The 18,832-nt window shown below is 42.6% G+C and overlaps 1 protein-coding gene across 4 annotated transcripts; it reads right to left on the reverse strand.

Moving 5' to 3' along the window:
* Positions 1-7,949: 7,949 nt before the first annotated feature.
* Positions 7,950-18,293, reverse strand: ERI1 (exoribonuclease 1). 4 transcript variants are annotated; one of them, XM_080986989.1, is made up of 7 exons: positions 18,101-18,293; positions 14,908-15,082; positions 13,136-13,346; positions 12,089-12,172; positions 11,093-11,202; positions 10,023-10,137; positions 7,950-9,161 (listed from the first exon to the last, which is right to left on the reverse strand). In XM_080986989.1, the coding sequence occupies exons 2-7, from the start codon at positions 15,030-15,032 to the stop codon at positions 8,922-8,924; spliced, it is 885 nt and encodes a 294-aa protein (XP_080843115.1). In that variant the 5' UTR covers positions 15,033-15,082; positions 18,101-18,293; the 3' UTR covers positions 7,950-8,921. The 4 variants fall into 4 exon arrangements, with proteins under 4 accessions (XP_080843115.1, XP_080843113.1, XP_080843112.1 ...); XM_080986987.1 differs by lacking the exon at positions 18,101-18,293 and adding an exon at positions 17,869-17,992; XM_080986986.1 differs by lacking the exon at positions 18,101-18,293 and adding an exon at positions 17,637-17,844.
* Positions 18,294-18,832: the final 539 nt, after the last annotated feature.

An 18,832-nucleotide genomic window follows, 5' to 3' on the forward strand; every position in this document is an offset into this window, starting at 1 on the left:
CCTCTTTAAGACAGGATGTTCCTTGATAACACCATTCTATAGATAAAATAATGTGTGGACTGAGATGCTGAAGTATGACAGATTGACAGCCTGGTATCTGAAAAATTTCTTAAGGCATTTGTCAGATTCCCACTGGAAGCTTGCCACCACGGCTTCCCAGTCGACCTATTACAGCCACGGCACGCCTCTTTGGCATCACAGGGCAGACAGTAAATAAAAAGGCAGTGGTAATGCGGCCAATGCTAATGGTGGCACCAGCTAAGGGAACAGCTGTCCTGGCTGGGAACAAGGACCAAGTACAACAACGGCATGTTTGTATTGCAAGGTTGCAAAGTACCCAGAACATGACCAGGGTGGCAAATAATAAGTTAATTGACAGTATTTCAGGAAGGCAAGCAGGTCACTCAAGTGCACAAATCAGAGGCTTCTTCAAAGCTGAACTGAGCCCCACCGCCTTTAAGATAAAGAACTACATAACTTTTAGAAGACATCTGAAGGCAGCCCCGTACAGTGGTACCTCTGGTTACATACGCTTCAGGTTACAGACACTTCAGGTTACAGACTCCGCTGAGCCAGAAATAGTACCTTGGGTTAAGAACTTTGCTTCAGGATGAGAACAGAAATCGTGCTCTGGCGGCAGCGGGAGGCCCCATTAGCTAAAGTGGTGCTTCAGGTTAAGAACAGTTTCAGGTTAAGTACAGACCTCCGGAACGAATTAAGTACGTAACCAGAGGTACCACTGTATCAATTCAAAGTGTTGGTGCTGACCTTTAAAGCTCTAAACGGCCTCGGTCCAGTATACCTGAAGGAGCATCTCCACCCCCATCGTTCAGCCCGGACACTGAAGTCCAGTGCCAAGGGCCTTCTGGCGAGAAGTGAGGTTACAGGGAACCAGACAGAGGGCCTTCTCGGTAGTGGCGCCCACCCTGTGGAACACCCTTCCTTCAGATGTGAAGGAAATAAGCAGCTATCTTCTTTTTAAAAGACATCTGAAGGCAGTCCTGTTTAGGGAAGTTTTTAATATTTAATGCTGTATTGTTTTTAACACTTGATTGGAAGCCACCCAGAGTGGCTGGGGAAACTCAGCCAGATGGGCGGGGTATAAATAATAAATTATTATTATTATTATTATTATTATTATTATTATTATTATTAAGTTTTTAATGACTGTTTTACTATGTTTTTATATGTGCTGTATGCCAGCCAAAGTGGCTGGGGAAACCTAGCCAGATGGGTGGGGTATAACAACAACAACAACAACAACAACTCACGTGAAGAGAGATCTATGAATACAGCACAGTTCTCAAGAAGCAGAGTTATTGCTGGGGTCACCTGTTGTACTTCAGATGGGAGCAACTCGTAACTACAAAAAAATAAGGGATTATTTATTTATTAACTAGTCCACCAAAATGATAGGAAAGAAGCATGTGGAAGGAATATCACACCGAGCCCTGCCTGGTGGGGTGAAGAAATACAGTACATCATATCCTCTGCAGGATCTCTGGCCAGTGGGAGTTGTGCCTCTCTACAGCAGGGGTCAATGGGAGCTTAGCCCTCACAGTAAGGTCGTCCAGAGCAGGAGAAAACGAGCTGGCTCCATCTTCAGTGTGACAGCTCTTTAGATATTTGAAGGTGGGTACCGTATTTCCTCTCAGTCTCCTCTTTTCCTGGAGAAACATACCCAGCTCTCTCAACTGTTCCTCATAAGGCTTGGTTTCCAGACCCTTGGTCATCTTGGTCGCCCTCCTCTGAACACGCTCCAGCTTGTCAATATCCTTCTTAAATTGTGCTGCCCAGAACTGGACACAGTATTCCAGGTATGGTCTGACTGAAGTAAAATAGAGTGCTACTATTACTTCCCTTTAGGGACGCGGGTGGCGCTGTGGGTTAAACCACAGAGCCTAGGACTTGCTGATCAAAAGGTCGGTGGTTTGAATCCCCACAATGGGGTGAGCTCCCGTTGCTCGGTCCCTGCTCCTGCCAACCTAGCAGTTCGAAAGCACATCAAAGTGCAAGTAGATAAATAGGTACCGCTCCGGTGGGAAGGTAAACGGTGTTTCCGTGTGCTGCTCTGGTTCGCCAGAAGCGGCTTAGTCATGCTGGCCACGTGACCCGGAAGCTGTACGCCGGCTCCCTCGGCCAATAAAGCGAGATGAGCGCCGCAACCCCAGAGTCGGCCACAACTGGACCTAATGGTCAGGGGTCCTTTACCTTTACCTTATTACTTCCCTTTATCTGGAAACTATACTTCTGATGATGCAGCCTACATTAGCTTCTTTTACTGCTGCATCACACGGTGGACTCATGTTAAGCTTGTGGTCCACCAAGACCCCTAGATCCTTTTCACATGTGCTACTGGCAAGGATTGTGTTTTAGCGTGGCCACTCTGCAGATGCATGTAGTGCTGGTCTGATATCCATCACTTCATTGCCAATATATTTCTCTAGCCATTCATTTCTCTCAGGGGAGTCTGTTTCTTCATTAAATTTTACTTACAGCTGCAACTCGACCAGAAGATATTGGCGATGCCAAGCCAAGGTTTCCATAGTCATAGCGTGTGAGCTCTAGCCTCTCAGTGGAGCCCATTAAAAAAGGGGGAAAAGACAGGGGCACCCTGACTCTTCCCTTTCCAGTCATGCCATCCTTCAGATCACCAAACTGGCAGGGCAAGAGCAAGCTCAGATTTCAGCTTGTCAGCTCATTTGCATGCATGTGAATGACCTTTAGCTGAGGGAAGGTTGGGAAAAGGCTGATGGCAACCTGCAGTCAAATCCAGATTTAATTTATGGATTCACTGGGCAACTGCCCACCTCCCTCCTTTCTCCTCATTACTATTAATCTACAATCTCACAGTAGCCATGTCTGTTTACTAAACTCTGGAAGGTTGGGATCATGTGTCATCTGGCTGTTCTGTGGCATGCAGCCCCTAGCAGGCTACCAGTACTCAGTTAAATGGCATCCCCCTTCTAGGACTAATATTAGGATATTATTCTTCGACACTAGACAAAAAGTCTTCCAAACTGACATGGAGGAAAACTTCCTAGACAAAGTGGCATGGCCATTTAATTGCCAAGCTGATGCAGATATCAATGTGTTTATTGGCTTTCCAATGTTATTAATGCCACTGTATTGCTGCAGCCATCGTTTTGTTACATCTCTCAGTTGGGCAAATGGGCGTTAACACCGCAAATACTGTTTCATGTAAGCAAGTGAGTTATGCTATATTAGGCAAGTTTATGAGTTTTGCAGCATTCTTCCTCAGACATGGTGAGAAAAATATACGTGCAGTGCGTGTGGCTACAGTGTAGATCATAAGATGGTGTTTTCCTGTGAGGGTTTCCTGCGCAGACAAGATTGTGCAGATCTCAGACAGATAACAGGTTGGCCTAGAATGAAGCACTGAAGGTAACAGACTGTGAAAATATGGAAATCAACAATAATCATAATCTGTCTCTCATTGCTTCTGTTTAATTAGCCCTTCCATGTACAGTGGTACCTCAGGTTAAGAACTTAATTCGTTCTGGAGGTCTGTTCTTAACCTGAAACTGTTCTTAACCTGAAGCACCACTTTAGCTAATGGGGCCTCCTCCTGCTGCTGCACCGCCACTGCACGATTTCTGTTCTCATCCTGAAGCAAAGTTCTTAACCCAAGGTAATATTTCTGGGTTAGCAGAGTCTGTAACCTGAAGCGTATGTAACCTGAGGTACCACTGTATATGCACCATAACTAATATAGTGACTTTATTATACTTTCTGTTTTATATTCAGCCCTTTTCCTAATAATTTCTAACACTGAAATGGTTTCAGTTTTGATCATGTAATTTAAGGTTCTCTTCCCTGGATTGGTTAAAGCCAATTTAGATCTGGATAACGTACATTTTTTTATTTGTGGCACTGTACCTTACAGAATATCAGTGACCCAAAACAGGCAGTTTTGTTGCACTGTGGAATGCCCTTCTATTTGAAACGCATTGTGTCAGACATCTTGTAATGACATATTCTCCCCCAACCTATCAGATTGGACCATATTATTATTGAATTCTTGACTTTTATCAGTTTTTTTTCTAATGCCATTGTACTGGTTATTATGATGTATCTGTTTTTATTATACTGTTTTTATGTTGTATTTTTGTATACTGCTTCGAGTTTTTTAAAAAAAAAATTAAGTGGTTTAGAATGCTTTAAAACAAATAAGCAGCACAGTTAAAATTAGCAGTGGTGAATCATACTTTATTAATTTTGTAATAGAGGTCAGAACATGGTATTCAGTGGAATTGTTTGCGTTGCATTGGCTATTGAGTAACCTGGCTACTAGGACTTTGCTACTGCAGTGGTAAAGTAAATAAATCAGGTAAGAGACAAAATAAGCATAAAAGCAACCACACTTCTTAAAGAGCTTTAAAGGGAGTGTGTTTTAAAGAGTCCCACGAGTGAAATAGAAGCTGTGCTCAAGCTACAGTCATGGGCCACTGGTAATGGTGCCAGGTACAAATCTCCATTTGCATCCACAGATGCATCAGATCAGCAGACATGGCTACTGCTATTTCAGTGGGGATGTGCCTTCAGTTTATTGGCATTTGGACCTGGAGATGTGACTCAATGGCCTGGTTTGCTTATCACTTTACACCAGTTAAGTTCAACTATGACTTAATTGTGACTGTGTAATGTGCTGCTGAACAGGAAGAAAACTGTGGCCACTCCTGGTGCTACCACACTAGTGTAAGCTAAGCCATGGGTTGGCTTAGCTTTACATCCCAATGGGACTTGTAATAAACCACAACCAGTAACCATGGTTTGTTCTTGACAAACCATGAGCCTGGGCTCAGACATAATACTAAACCAAACCATGACTTAGCTCCTTGTAGTGCAGCAGCAGGAGCGGAGCGGGGACAAAGTGACTGCAATTTCAGCAGCATGCACTATCACACTGGGCATTCACCTTGAAACCACAGTTAAGTTGAAACCATGGTTTTAAGTGAAGTGTGAATGAGACCATTGACTCATGTTTGTAGACTCTATTGAAAATTTAGGACACAGTCCCAACAAAGTTAGGCATTTTTATATCCTTCTAGATGCCCTCATTCACTGAAGCCAGTGGGACTTAAATGCTTAACTTTGGCTGGATCAGAACCCAAAAGAAAAGAATTTTGCAACAGATTACATAAAGACTACCCTGTGGCAAGAGTTCTTTTTTTAGCCTTTATCCCATAAACCTTCTGCAGGCAGGTGTCCACATTGGCAGTCTATTACCTTGTTTACCGAAGTTTGAGAACTTTGTGCTTACCCTGAACATAATTTATTGGGAATGTCTGATAATTCCCAGTTGGCAGTCTTGTTCTCTTGTTCCCCCTGCCTTAATACTGTATGTTGCCATGCTTCACTTGAAAAAAATTAAGTCCCCTTCATGCAAGAATGTTCAAGGGAACATCAGGGGCTTTACACTGTAAACACAAGAACTAAAGGACATAAGTAGGGTCTTGCTAGAGCAGTTCAAAGGTCTAGTCTAGCATTCCACAGTGGCCAACTAGATGCTTCCAAGACCACAAACAGGGCATAAAAGCAATAGCTATCCTCTATATTAATGAATTCATTATCTGAGTTTGATCCTAGCTAAAACAATGCCATTCATGCACAGGAGGGAGGTATCAAGTATTTTAAAAATGGCGGAGAAACCCTGGTGGGGAAAATCCCAGGAACAGCCTAATGAGGACTGTGCATGCTTAGTGGGAATGGGATGCTAATGTTGGGGTGGGGGGAAATCAGAAAGCCAGGAAGAGGGCAATGGCTGGCTGGGGCACTAAACAGGAACACTGCACTATATTTTGTTGCTGGTCCCCCTTATCATGCCTAATAGCCAATATGTCTATCTCTCCCGTTAAAAGCCATTTAACCTAGAGGGCATCACCACATTTTGTGGCATGAAATGTACAGTGGTACCTCGGGTTACAGACACGTCAGGTTACAGACTCCGCTAACCCAGAAATAGTTGTTGTTGTTTAGTCGTTTAGTCGTGTCCGCCTCTTCGTGACCCCATGGACCAGAGCATGCCAGGCACTCCCGTCTTCCACTGCTTCCTGCAGCTTGGTCAAACTCATGTTCGTAGCTTCGAGAACACTGTCCAACCATCTCGTCCTCTGTCGTCCCCTTCTCCTTGTGCCCTCCATCTTTCCCATTCATCAGGGTCTTTTCCAGGGAGTCTTCTCTTCTCACGAGGTGGCCAGAGTATTGGAGCCTCAGCTTCAGGATCTGTCCTTCCAGTGAGCACTCAGGGCTGATTTCCTTCAGAATGGAGAGGTTTGATCTTCTTGCAGTCCATACCTTGGGTTAAGAACTTTGCTTCAGGATGATAATAGAAATTGCGTGGCGGCGGCAGGAGGCCCAATTAGCTAAAGTGGTACCTCAGGTTAAGAACAGTTTCAGGTTAAGAACGGATCTCCAGAATGAATTAAGTTCTTAACCCGAGGTACCACTGTAATGTGAAAAGAAATATTTGCTGCAGCAATAGCAGACAAGCTTCTTTGAATCAATTTATCAACATCAAAAGTCAATAGCTGGTAGTGTGATGCATCTTTAATGATTTTAGGGCTTGAGATGGGCTTTTATTTTATCGGCTTACCAATGTCAGTGTTAGCTATCATATTTGATCTGCAACTCAAGGTAACATACGCCTCTCATGAAGTGGACAGCAAACCAGGACAGCTTATGCCATAATAAAATGGGTTAGTCTGTAAGGTGCCACAAGACTCTGTTGTCTATGAATTCATAGCAGATGATGAGTACCATATTTTTCCGTGTATAAAATGAGGTTTTTTGACTCAAAAATCATGTCAAAAAACTGGGGTCATCCTATACACGGATAGTGGGGGCAGGGAGCTGCACGCCGCCAGCCTGCAGGTTGGTGTGCACGCAACTCCACCCCATGCCGCTGCGGGAGGTGCGCGCTCTAGGGAGTGTTTCCCGCAGCAGTGTGGAGGGGAATCTGCGCACAGCCAGACAGCTGGTTGGCAGCCCACACCCTGTTTCCTGCCCACAGTGGCGTGGGGAGGGGGAATGGCTGCCCACTTTGCCAACCCTCCGCAATGGCCCTGCTGGGGTGATGGCACACATGCAATTACCCTAAAAAAGCTCAACAACTTTGGGGCAGCTCCCCTCATATTCTTTAAATTTAGTCCCCCAAGATACGGGGCGTCTTATGTACGGGGGCATCTTATACACAGAAAAATACAGTATTTATGGTATTGCTGTGACTATGATTTAGCTTAGAGTTTATTTGAGGACTTTTATGTATTTTGCACAAGAAGATAGTTATAGCCCAGGAATATTTTGTACAGGATATGCATTATCTTTTGTTTTGGCGTACAGTAATCTTGCAATTTATGCACGTTTAACTTGGGCACATTCAGCTTTATGTGTTTGGTAATCAATCAATCAATCAATCAATCGCTAGCTAGCTAGCTAGCTAGCAGGCAGAAAGGAGCAGGCATCCAGGAAAAGACTTTGGCAATCCCATCTGCTATTGAACCCATTGTTTTTTTACTACACACAATCTTTGCTTTAGACATTATCCCTGGAATGTGACCCACATGTAAGTTGCGGGCTTACTGTATTTTATTGCTTTGGATGGTCTTTCTAATTTTTTTGAAGTATTAAACAAATACCATAGACTGTTAAACATTATTGTGAGTTTATCTACACGTAGAACCAAAAACCCAGTGCAGGGGAATGGATAAGTGTTGGAAACTGAAGATATGGGTTTGAATTCATGCTCAGCCCTGAAGAGCCTTATGAAATCTGAGCTACTCAAACACTCTTTCTGGGTTGTTTTGAAGATAAAATAGAGTAACGTGCATATAAGCAAATCAGAGCTACTTGAGAAGGGGAGGATAGTTCAAAAGACAAGCATCCACTCATCAACACAAGATAAAAAAGATGTGCACTTTTATGTAATATTTTATGTACCAATAGAAACTTGACTTGTATTTATTATGTCAACATCAAAACAAAGCTTTATACACTTTGCAGGCTGTTTGGCATAGTTATATATGTAAGAGTTTGTCTTTGGTCATAGAAATAAACTTATGCAATAATCACATCAAGTCCAGATCTTATTAAAATATTGTGGAAATAAGCTTCTCCACTGATCCTTTTACAACAGAGGTAGAGTGGTCGAGTAATCAAACCAAACTATTTGATTCATAATGGAAGGAAGAAAAATAAACAGAAACCTATTCCAGCCAAAATCAAGCCCTTTCTAGTTCCACTTATTTAAATGGGAGAGCATAAAGCACATGCTAAAGTCAACAATTTAAGGTGTCTAAAAAGTGCTTAATTTTGGCCAATTAAAGGCCTAAACATTTCTGAATACGAAAAAGAAAAACGTTTGTTATTACTGTATGAAATTGCTATTAGTTGGGCTAAAGCCAGGCAAACTTAAAAACTGAATCTCCCTCTCCTGGAGAAAGACTTGCAAAAAGTAACAGGTAAGTTATGAAATATGAGCAGAAGGTAAAGTCAATTTGGCCACTGTTTCACAAAGTCAAGCAGACCCTTGTATGCTACAAAAGAGATACAGCACATTCAATGGTGTTGTTCAACAGTGTTGCAATTACCTATTTCATATTGAAGGAGAAAAGAACGGTATTACACCTGTGGACTCAATTCTATGCTTCTAGTTTTGACTTTACATTTTACAGAAAGCCATCTTAACTACCTGGATATTTTATACCAAACCTAGCACAACGAACCGAGGCGGCCATAAAAACAACCCAACATTAACACCAGTGGTTTTGTGACAAATTTTAAATTCCAGTGAGTTGTTAAACTGGGAAACAGATACCAGTTTTTAAGCTCCTTGGAAGTCTTTTGAAGTCCTAGCGTTCTTGGGTATGGTCCTCAACGTAATGTAACTCAATGTTTAATTTTTATCGTAAACTTGGCATTAGTGGTACAGGAGCTCCCTCTATTGGGACAGTGGAGGAGACTGTCAGTAACAGCCCACCATGCAATCTTTCATTCACCCGAAGCTCACAACCATCTTGAAGCATACGTATTGCTATGCGTGCAATGTTCTTAGAGTCATCAAGCCCACTGTGAGGCCGTCCATCATAGTCCATTCCCAGCTTTTCAAGCATGGTTGAAAGTCTAATTTGGCTTCTTGGAACCTGATAAAGAAAATAAAAGATACTAAAGCAGGAGGAGGTAGGAAAGAGAACCAATATGTATACACCCACCTACATTATTATTGTTGTTGTTGCTGTTATTAAATTGTTCAGTTGCCTAATGCCACAATACAAACAAACAAAGGGTTATATGCAACTAAATTCTATTGATAGTAGACCAACTGAAGATAATAGGCCTAAATCAGCCATATGCATTCATTTCAATGGGTCTACTCTGGGTATGACAAATATCAATACAACCCAAAATAACGAAGATAATACCCTTCTCAACCAATTTAGAAGAGCTAAAGGCACAGTAGGCAACAGTTACAGGCTAGGTTGCCATTTGCTAACGGTTTGGCCAGAGGTATACCTCACCTGGAACAGAGCTTTGATTAAACTAAGTTCTAGCCAGCTAGGACTTGATGTATACATTCCCACAAATTTTGAAGCCATGGAGATAGAAATGTGGGGTTTTGGGGTGGGAAATTTGAAATATATGCAACACTTATTTTCTGAGAAAGTAATAAACTTACATTTAGAGCTTAAGAACATAAAATGCTTCCTAGCTATAATACTGAAAAAGGCATATTTTTGTTTTTGCAGAGAGGAAAAAATAAATATTGAAAACACAAATCATCATCATTACAGGAAACAAGTTATCCCTACAGGGATAACTGTAACAGCAAAACAAAAACAAAAAAACTAGCAAGGAATGCTCCCTCTTTTAAACAAACTTAAACAAATTCTCTGAACAAAAAATGATGTATGTCAGATCATATTGATAATATAAGTCTACAATATACTTAAATTTTAAATACCTAGCATTGAGTTTCAGGCAATGTAAGTGACAGAGACACAAACCTTGTAGAAGTTCCCATAGGATTTGCGAATATTGATCCACTTCTTAGCAAAAGAAGGATATTTCAGACGGCTAATGCGACACTGGATATTCAAAAATTTACTCATATCCCAAGATCTTAAAAAAAGAAAAAACATGCATAGTATCTTAAGAGTGAGTTAGGTGTCCCTTTCATGCTAATAGGACCAACACATGAGGATCTCCCCTGTGTCTCTGATTACATGAACTTTGGAGGTCATCTTCTGGGCACCTTCAGAGGCTGGACAGGTGGCAACCGGTCTTCTCCCCTTTCCTTTTCTAGAAGGTTGGGGAAACCCCTAGAACAGATTTAGTGGGTATGCAGGGAGGAGAGGGGGAGAGTATTCCACTGCACAAGGATAAATCCTTGCACTGGCAAAACTCCTTTTAACCAATGAGTTTTGAGGCCAGGTAAAACCAGTTCTATTTGCCTGATCTTTTAATTTAACAGTGAGATAAAAATTGCATTTATGCGCTGATGTTTTATGTGACTCTGCTGGATTTTTAAAATTTCTGTCACTGTATTAACTAACTTTGTTTTTGTAACTGTGCAATGGTGTTTGACATTACTTTATATAGAATCAGTCTTGCTAGAATTAAAGAGGTAGGACTCAAATAGCAAAATTGCAACTTTTATGCAGAAGAGTTTTTTTTTGTTTTTTTGCTATACTAATTATGGGTAGGAACATAATTCTGGATATGGATAGGAACATAATGGAGCATGGTTGCGACCAGCACACTAGCTGTAAGAACCACTTGGATTAAATACTTACATATGAATACTAACATGCTTGAAATAGTTACACATATTATCCCCACTGAATTCAACTTTGTTTGGAAGTCCTTTTACAGAACTATTCATCATGACATGCTATTCAGATAAAAATGCAAAAACAGCTTCAGTTACCTGAATAATTCCAAAGATGCAACATAAAACAATAGCACAGAGTTAAGATTATCAATTTGGCTTAATTTTTACAATATATGTTTCTTGATTGGAAATTAATGGTTTTGCAATGTTAAAAATATTATTTTTAAGCAACTGAATACATACCCATCAGTTAATATGGAATAGCTATATTTGCTTCCCAGTTCTTTCTGTTTCATCCAGTCCACAGCATGTTGCAGAACCTTTGGAAATTCATCTGCTTTATCTACAAGGTCCTGAAAATATGTAACAACAGCAATGAGCAAAAATAAAAATATTGTACAAGGTATGATCTAAAAAAACATTGTGCAAGAAACTGTGAAAAGCAAGATTAACACAAATTGGGACTTGGATAAGATAAATCTTTAAAAGCTTGCTAGCAAGTCTACAACAGATTTCCAAAAAACAAAACGTAACTAAAAACATTATTGTTTTCTATTGCATTCAGTGGATAGTAACTACTTTCAACCATTCCCTGCACAACAGACTGACAACATTAGATGGAGCTGCATTCCTAACACTTATACTGGAAAAACAAACTTTAAATCAATCCATCAACATAATCCCCATAGAATTTAAAATAGTAGCACAATCTGAATATACCTTATAGCTGGAGCAATACATTTCCCTTTTTATCTCACAGAACAATGCTCTTTAACTTTCTTTTAAACCTCTGTCTGCATAGAAACCATTATACACCTGCTGATTAACTCTTACTTTGAGGCACAGTCTAGAATATTCTGAACACCATCCAGGGACAGTTTCCAGCACATTGTGTGGGAAAATTCAGAATGATACAATATCATTCAAGCTACCTTTTAGGGAATCCTATCTTCCATCAACAATCTTATTGAGAAAACCCTGATAAGGACCTGAAGGAGCTTTAGGAATCCTAAGAACACAGGCTGAAAATCATGGACACATAATTAATGTACTTGAAATATTGATTTTCGAAATGTTAATCTGGAAACAGGAAAGGAAGGGGGACATTGTTGTCCTAAGCACACTTAATTAATCATCAACATACCCAATAAATATGCTTGGAACTAGGAGCCAAGACTATTATAACAAGCACTTGCTTCATTTACACTCATAACTGTGGTCAGCTGCAGAGAATGTTACCTGAGAGATTCCTGTCAAATTAATGCAGAATTCTGAAAGCTGAGGATTAATCTCTGGTTTCACATACTGTTGAAATGTGTCCTCCTATAATATTAAAACATAGTTCACTTGGCAACAATGCAAAAGAATCACAGAAAATGTATAATGCTTTAGAAGAAAAGAGTAATAATTAAGGTATTAACTAGCATGCAAGCAGTCAACATCCAAGCTTTTTTATATTTGAACACAAGCAGTGAAATGGCAACATTTTATGAAAGAGAAAACCTGACACTCATTTTCTTATGGACAGGGACATTCTCAACAGCCTCCATTTTGGGTATCTTTGCCAGCTGATATGTAGTGCTGAGTCCTTTTTAACATACAGTAGCTGTTAAAGAACTATGGACACATCATCAGAGCCACTGAACATGTGTACAGATGTGATTTTTTGCACTATCGAGGACAAACTTACATATGTGTAATGAAGCTCAACAGATCTTTGAAAAATGAAAAGCAGGATGCTGCAGTTTTTAATATAGGAGTGGCAGTGTAATAACTTAACATTTTTCTTGCTGGCTGCTTTTCCACAAAAAAAACCTGAAGGTTCTAGTTACCTTTGTTGCAGGAACAAACATGTGATTACTTTTAAATTCCTGTAAAAAGCTTTTAAACTGAAAGCTGAGCAAAAACTAAAAGTTATTTTTAAGAGGTTAAACAATATCTGTAAGAAAAGGATATACAGTAGTACCTCGGGTTATCCCTCTGGATACGTACTCTTCGGGTTGCGAATGCGGCAAACCCAGAAGTGTATACTTCCTGTTTTGCCACACGCACATGCGCAGAAGTGATCTACACGTCACGTGTGTGTGCTGAAATGCTCAATTGCGCCGCGCATGTGCCCAGAAAGGCACCTCCGGTTACGGAGTTTTTGGGATACAGCTGGGCCTCCGGAACAGATCCCGTCTGTAACCAGAGGTACCACTGTATTGCCCAAATTCTCCTTTACAAAACACACTGTATCTAATGTTTGCTACCCATAAAAAAGTAAGAAGAAACAGGGTCACTTACAATTTCTAATGTCCGAGTGTTTAACAAGACAATAGGAAATTCAATGATTTCATGTGTAGATTCAGGAGGATTTCCTTCTTCACATGTTGCTTCAAAGTCAATAACACAGATGTAATCGTAGTAATTATCTGCATTCATAGTCTGGTTTTGCATTAACTTTTCTTTCTTATAGTAGTTTTTCAGTCTCTTTTTCAAAACATCTTTCACTCCTCTGCCAAAGGAAAAAAATATATCAGTGCTTGACCATCACCTAAGGTTTATTCAGCAAAGTGCTGAGTGTAGAAATGCCATGGTATTTGTAGAATACAAAGTGTAGAAATCTCATGGTCTATTTGTTGGTTGGCTCCCTCTGCAAACTTTAGCCCTGCCTCTTGTAAATGCCAATGCCTAAAAGGTATTACAATGAGCTGTTCTGATCCACAGGCCACACAAAGCAGTTGCTCCTACAGTACAGTCTTCTCTTGAGAAAGGAATAACCACCTTAAAGCAAGTCCAAAAATCTCTCTAGAAGAATCAGAAAAATCGCAAGTCTTCGAAAATGGAAAGACCACCTTATTCAGAGTTACCCCAGTTCTTTACAAAGGAAGTCAGCAGTGAAATGGAAACACTTAAAAAAATAACAATCATTTGATTCATGATTCATATAAGCTTAAGCATATCCAGGCAAGCTGCAGTGATAGATAGATGATAGGACAGGAATTAATCGCAAAACAGGAATAGTACCAATTATGTACACAGCTAAGAAGTTTATTTCAGCTAATCATAGCTCATTAACCAATTTAGGGTTTGGCTATAATGCTAAACCACCAATCCCATCCTAGTGCCCTCCAGATCCTTTGGACAGCCCCCATCAGCTCCAGCTAGCATGGGTAGTATAGCGGAGGAGCATGCAATTCTGAGACTTGTGCCCACAACGGTAAACTGTTTATAATTACATCCAAACCATCCTATTGAGTTTCTTCCTAGCTGTCATTCTCCCTTCAATTCCCTTTTCTTACCAGTTAACCTTTCAAGAAGGCTATATGGAACTTCTCTTACATGTTCCTTTTGCTGTATAACTGAAGAATATACAGACTTATATTCTCTAGAAACTCTAGAATTACAAATTATGCAACAAGTCATGTGTTCAGAAATTACATTACCAGTAGCAGCTGTAACTATCAAATCCTCAGTTTCTCCACAAGTCTTCAGTTCCATTCCATTTATAATGTACTCTAAATAACTAACAAATGACAAACTTTCCCTCTAATTTCACTTACTCTTCAGGCTGTAAAAAGCTTGTAGGAATAGGGATGCATAATAGGTGACCATACCGGTCTCATTCCAGCCCTGCTCAGGGTAGTTTTTAATGGTTGATGTTTCGTTTTGTTTTTAAATACAGTTGTACCTCGGAAGTCGAATGGAATCCATTCTGGAAGTCCATTCAACTTCTGAAATGTTTGGAAACCAAAGCGCGGCCTCTGATTGGCTGCAGGAAGCTCCTACAGCCAATAGGAAACCCCATCAGATGTTCGGCTTCCAAAAGAACGTTTGAAAACCGAAACACTCACTTCCGGATTTCGATTGTTTGGGAGCCAGAACGTTCAACTCCCAAGACGTTCGGGAGCAGAGGTCCGACTGTATTTTGTTAGAAGCTACCCACATTGGCTAGGACTAGGGCAACCCAGTCAGATGAACGTCATATGAATAATAAAATTATTATTATTACTTACATATGAAATCAGAAATGCATATGTATCCTCAAAAAAGACAAACACCTGACAAATGCTTACCTGGTGTCAAGCTTGAATTCAGCAAGTTTAGCTCTAAGTTCATCTCGGCTCATTCTGTTGATATGGCCATTCGTCAGAGAAATCTCTTTGTAAACTGGGTCGCTGAAGTCACTTGAACCAGACATGGTTTTCTTTTCTTGACAATAATATATATAATGCCGCTTACTCTGGAAGGCTATGTGATAATGATACAAAACAATCAAGTTTTTATCAGTCGACCTCAACTTCCAAAGCTTAAAATAAGTATTTTATTCAACACATTCATGCTGATTTGCTGATCCATATATAAACTAATAACACTTTTTACCTGATCCAGGGCATTATATAAAGAAAACCCCAGAGTTGTAATAGTCTGGAACCTCTCTCCCCCTCATAGATATGTAACTTTTGAAATCATTTTTCTTTTATGAAGGAAATGATGGTCAATATTGCTTTGTGGGTCGGATTTAGTCTACCAGTCAATAGTCTGAGATCTGCTGGGGAGTTCTTGCTGATAGTTCCACTGTGGCTGGTGCCACAATATCATAGCAGAACCTTCTTGGTCACAGTACCCAAACTTGCAAATATCAGATAGGCTTAGGATTTAAATATGTAATGTGATGAATTAATATGTTTAATGCCAAATTTGAAAGAAAGAAAGATGATAAGTAATGAAGTTCATGTTATAAGAATATTGGTTTTGGAAAACTGTTAAAATGATATATACTGAAATTCAACCAGGGGGATACAAGGAAGTCACTTAACAATGTTACTAAGATTGGTTTAAATACAGCTGAGATTTATGTTTGTTTGTTTGAAAAATCTTTTGGAAAATTAATAATAAAAATTTGGAAAAAATAATAGACCATTCAACAAAATGCTACCAAAAAAACACACCTTGCCACACACAAGCAGCACCAGAGTCTACAATTGTAGCCTTTTCAGGTTTTGCCCTCGGGTGGGAAGAGAATTGTGCCCGGGACAGGGAAATGGGAGTCTAACAGACACTCAAGGGATAATTTTCAGAGAAACAGCTTTATTTCTACCATCCAGGCTTGGTAGAAGGAGCTAGTGTGATAATTTCACAAACAAGCACAAGTTCACAGCCATTTGCACAGAGCATATATTCCCCTCCAGTTCCCTCCCCTTTCTCCTCCTCCTCAGGAGCCCTGCCCCATGATGAGTTTCCTGAGCATGAACAGAAAGCTCCTGTCTTTGGGACTCTTGGCGCCCTTCCTAGGAAAGGGGGATGAGAAGCCAAGGGGGTTGAGGAGCCTTGTGGTCCAGTGTCCAAGATGTGTTGCAACTACAGTGGTACCCCGCAAGACGAATGCCTCGCAAGACGGAAAACCCGCAAGACGAAAGGGTTTTCTGTTTTGGAGGCGCTTCGCAAGACGAATTTCCCTATGGGCTTGCTTCGCAAGACGAAAGCCCATAGGGAAATCTCCGGGGACCTCTTTTAAATGCTGGTGGTGGGGAGCAAAGCCTTTCCCCCCCTCCGGCCTTCAGAAGAGGTCCAGGAAGGCCGGCGGGGGCCGAAAGGCTTTGCTCCCCACCGCCAGCATTTTAAAAGCAGTCCGGGATAGCAGGGAAGAGCTTCCCGCTATCGCGGACGGCTTTTGAAGGCAGGCGGGGGGGGGAGCAAAGACTTTCGCCCCCCGCCTGCCTTCAGAAGAGGTCCAGGACCTCTTCTGAAGGCGGGTGGGGGGCGAAAGTCTTTGCTCCCCCCTGCCTGCCTTCCCGGGAGAGCGGAGAAAGGCAGCGCCTTTCTCCGCTGTCCCGGACGGCTTTTGAAGACAGGCGGGGGTGGGCAAAGACTTTCGCCCCCCGCCCCCCTTCAGAAGAGGTCCAGGACCTCTTCTGAAGGCGGGCGGGGGGCGAAAGTCTTTGCTCCCCCCTGCCTGCCTTCCCGGGAGAGCTTTTGAAGGCAGACGGGGGGCAAAAGTCTTTGCTCCCCCCTGCCTGCCCTCCCGGGAGAGCTTTTGAAGGCAGGCGGGGGGGGGGCAAAGACTTTTGCCCCCCGCCCGCCTTCAGAAGAGGTCCAGGACCTCTTCTGAAGGCGGGCGGGGGGCAAAAGTCTTTGTCCCCCCCTGCCTGCCTTCCCAGGGGCTTTTACATCGCCCCGGACAGCGGAGAAGTCCTCCGCTGTCCCGGGCGATTTTAAAATGCCGCCCGCCAGCATTTTAAGATCGCCCCGGACAGCGGAGAAGTCCTCCGCTGTCCCGGGGTTTTTTAAAATGCTGGGGGTGGGAAGAAAAGCCCTTGTCCCCCCCCCCAGCCTTCAGAAGAGGTCGGGGGACAGACTGTCCCCGGACCTGGTCTGAAGGCGGTTTCCTTAGGAACGCATTAATTGATTTTCAATGCATTCCTATGGGAAACCGTGCATCGCAAGACGAAAAACTCGCAAGAAGAAAAAACTTGCGGAACGAATTAATTTCGTCTTGCGAGGCACCACTGTAGAGTGAGATAAGACTCAGTTCCCAGGCTTGCTTTATGCTTGGCATTGACAGAGCCTATTCATTCGCCTTTTTGAAGCTCTCTCGTACTGATAAAAGTAACATTTTGCCTATGCAACAGCATCTTGTGAGAAAGCAGAGAAGAGCAGAGAAAAGCTGTTTTAGGAGAGAGAAAGGGAATTTTGGACAGTTTGAGGCTTAGGGTGACTTCGGGCCTAGGTGGCGCACCTGTCCTCACCTCCTTCACAATAAACATGCACGCTGCTCCACCCACTTCACCCCATATTTGTTTACCCTCCAGCCTGACGAGGAGCTCTGGAGAACCCGAAACCTTGCGGGATATGCTGTGGCATTTTGGCGGACTTCATAACGGTGCTGCTCTCACGAGTATTAATGGAAGCACAACGCTTTCAAATGTGTTGTGGGAGTGGTTATTGGTTTGTTTTTATTATTTTGTGTGGGGTTTTTCCTAGGGCATTTTTATGTTGTGAACCGCTCTGAGAAGAATAATAATAATGTGAAGCACCACAAGTCTGGCCCGGGGTGGTGGTGATTTGAGACCGTTAAACAGGGCCGTTCTCCTCCCCTCCCCCTCCCCCCTCGCGCGCGAGCGCCATTCCTCCTTCAAACGGCTAATGCCGCCTCACGTGACTTTCGCCGGGCGCCGCGCGCGAGCTGGACCAATGACGCCACAGTGGGGAGGAGGAGGAGGAGGGAGGGCCATTCCCATTCTGAAGCCTCTCCGCGGCAACGCTCACCCGCAAGCCGGCTTCTGTCACTCCTCCGTTCTCTTCTAGCGCTAGCGGCTGCTGCTGCTGCGACGTCGGCACGTTCGCGTTCCGCCGCTCCCTTCTCTTCCGCTGTAGCGCGGCAGGCGCGGGCGGGCGCCAGAAGATCAAAAGCAGCAGCGGCGTCACACAAGGGGGCGGGATAAGTGACGCAAGCTGGCCGGAGAGCCTCTGCTCGCACGGCTCCGCCTACCTGAACCTGACGATTGACGCGTAGGCGGGACCTAGGATAGGAACGCCCCTCCCCTGATCTTAACAACTCTTAAGACTGAGAACGCCTGGAGGGGGAAGTGCGCGTGCGCGCCGCCGCGGCCGCGCGTCTTTGTCCGGCGCCCCGCCTCTCTTTTCCTCCCGCCCATTTCAGAACGGAAAGCGCCCGTTTGGCGGCTCCTCCTCCAATCCGCGGCCCGTCTAGTGTCACGTGGAGAACTCCCGCTCAGTGTTTAGGCAATGCGCCTCGACGTCAGGGGGCGGGGCCTTCCTCTCAGACTCCCGCTTTGCCCCGCCCTCTGCCCGGGCTCGGAGTTAGGGTGGTTGCAGGCAGTTCCCTCGCACAGGGCGCAAAATAATATCAATGACAATATCAATAAAACCAATATTTATACGAAAATACCCATTAAAATATATATCAATAAAACCAATATTTATACGAAAATACCCATTAATATAGAGATCGATAGATATTATTATATATATTAATGA

Source organism: Podarcis pityusensis, assembly GCF_964106645.2.
Source record: "Podarcis pityusensis genome assembly, chromosome: 17".
Classification (NCBI taxonomy): Eukaryota; Metazoa; Chordata; class Lepidosauria; order Squamata; family Lacertidae; genus Podarcis; species Podarcis pityusensis.

Bases quoted from the DNA above. Each gene is read 5' to 3' on its own strand.
- ERI1 (XM_080986989.1), bottom strand. From the start codon at position 15,032: ATGTCTGGTTCAAGTGACTTCAGCGACCCAGTTTACAAAGAGATTTCT. The intron at 12,173-13,135 runs GTAAGTGACCCT...TTAATATTATAG, and splicing joins ACACTCGGACATTAGAAATT to GAGGACACATTTCAACAGTA. The intron at 10,138-11,092 runs GTATGTATTCAG...TCTTTTTTTAAG, and splicing joins TATTCCATATTAACTGATGG to ATCTTGGGATATGAGTAAAT.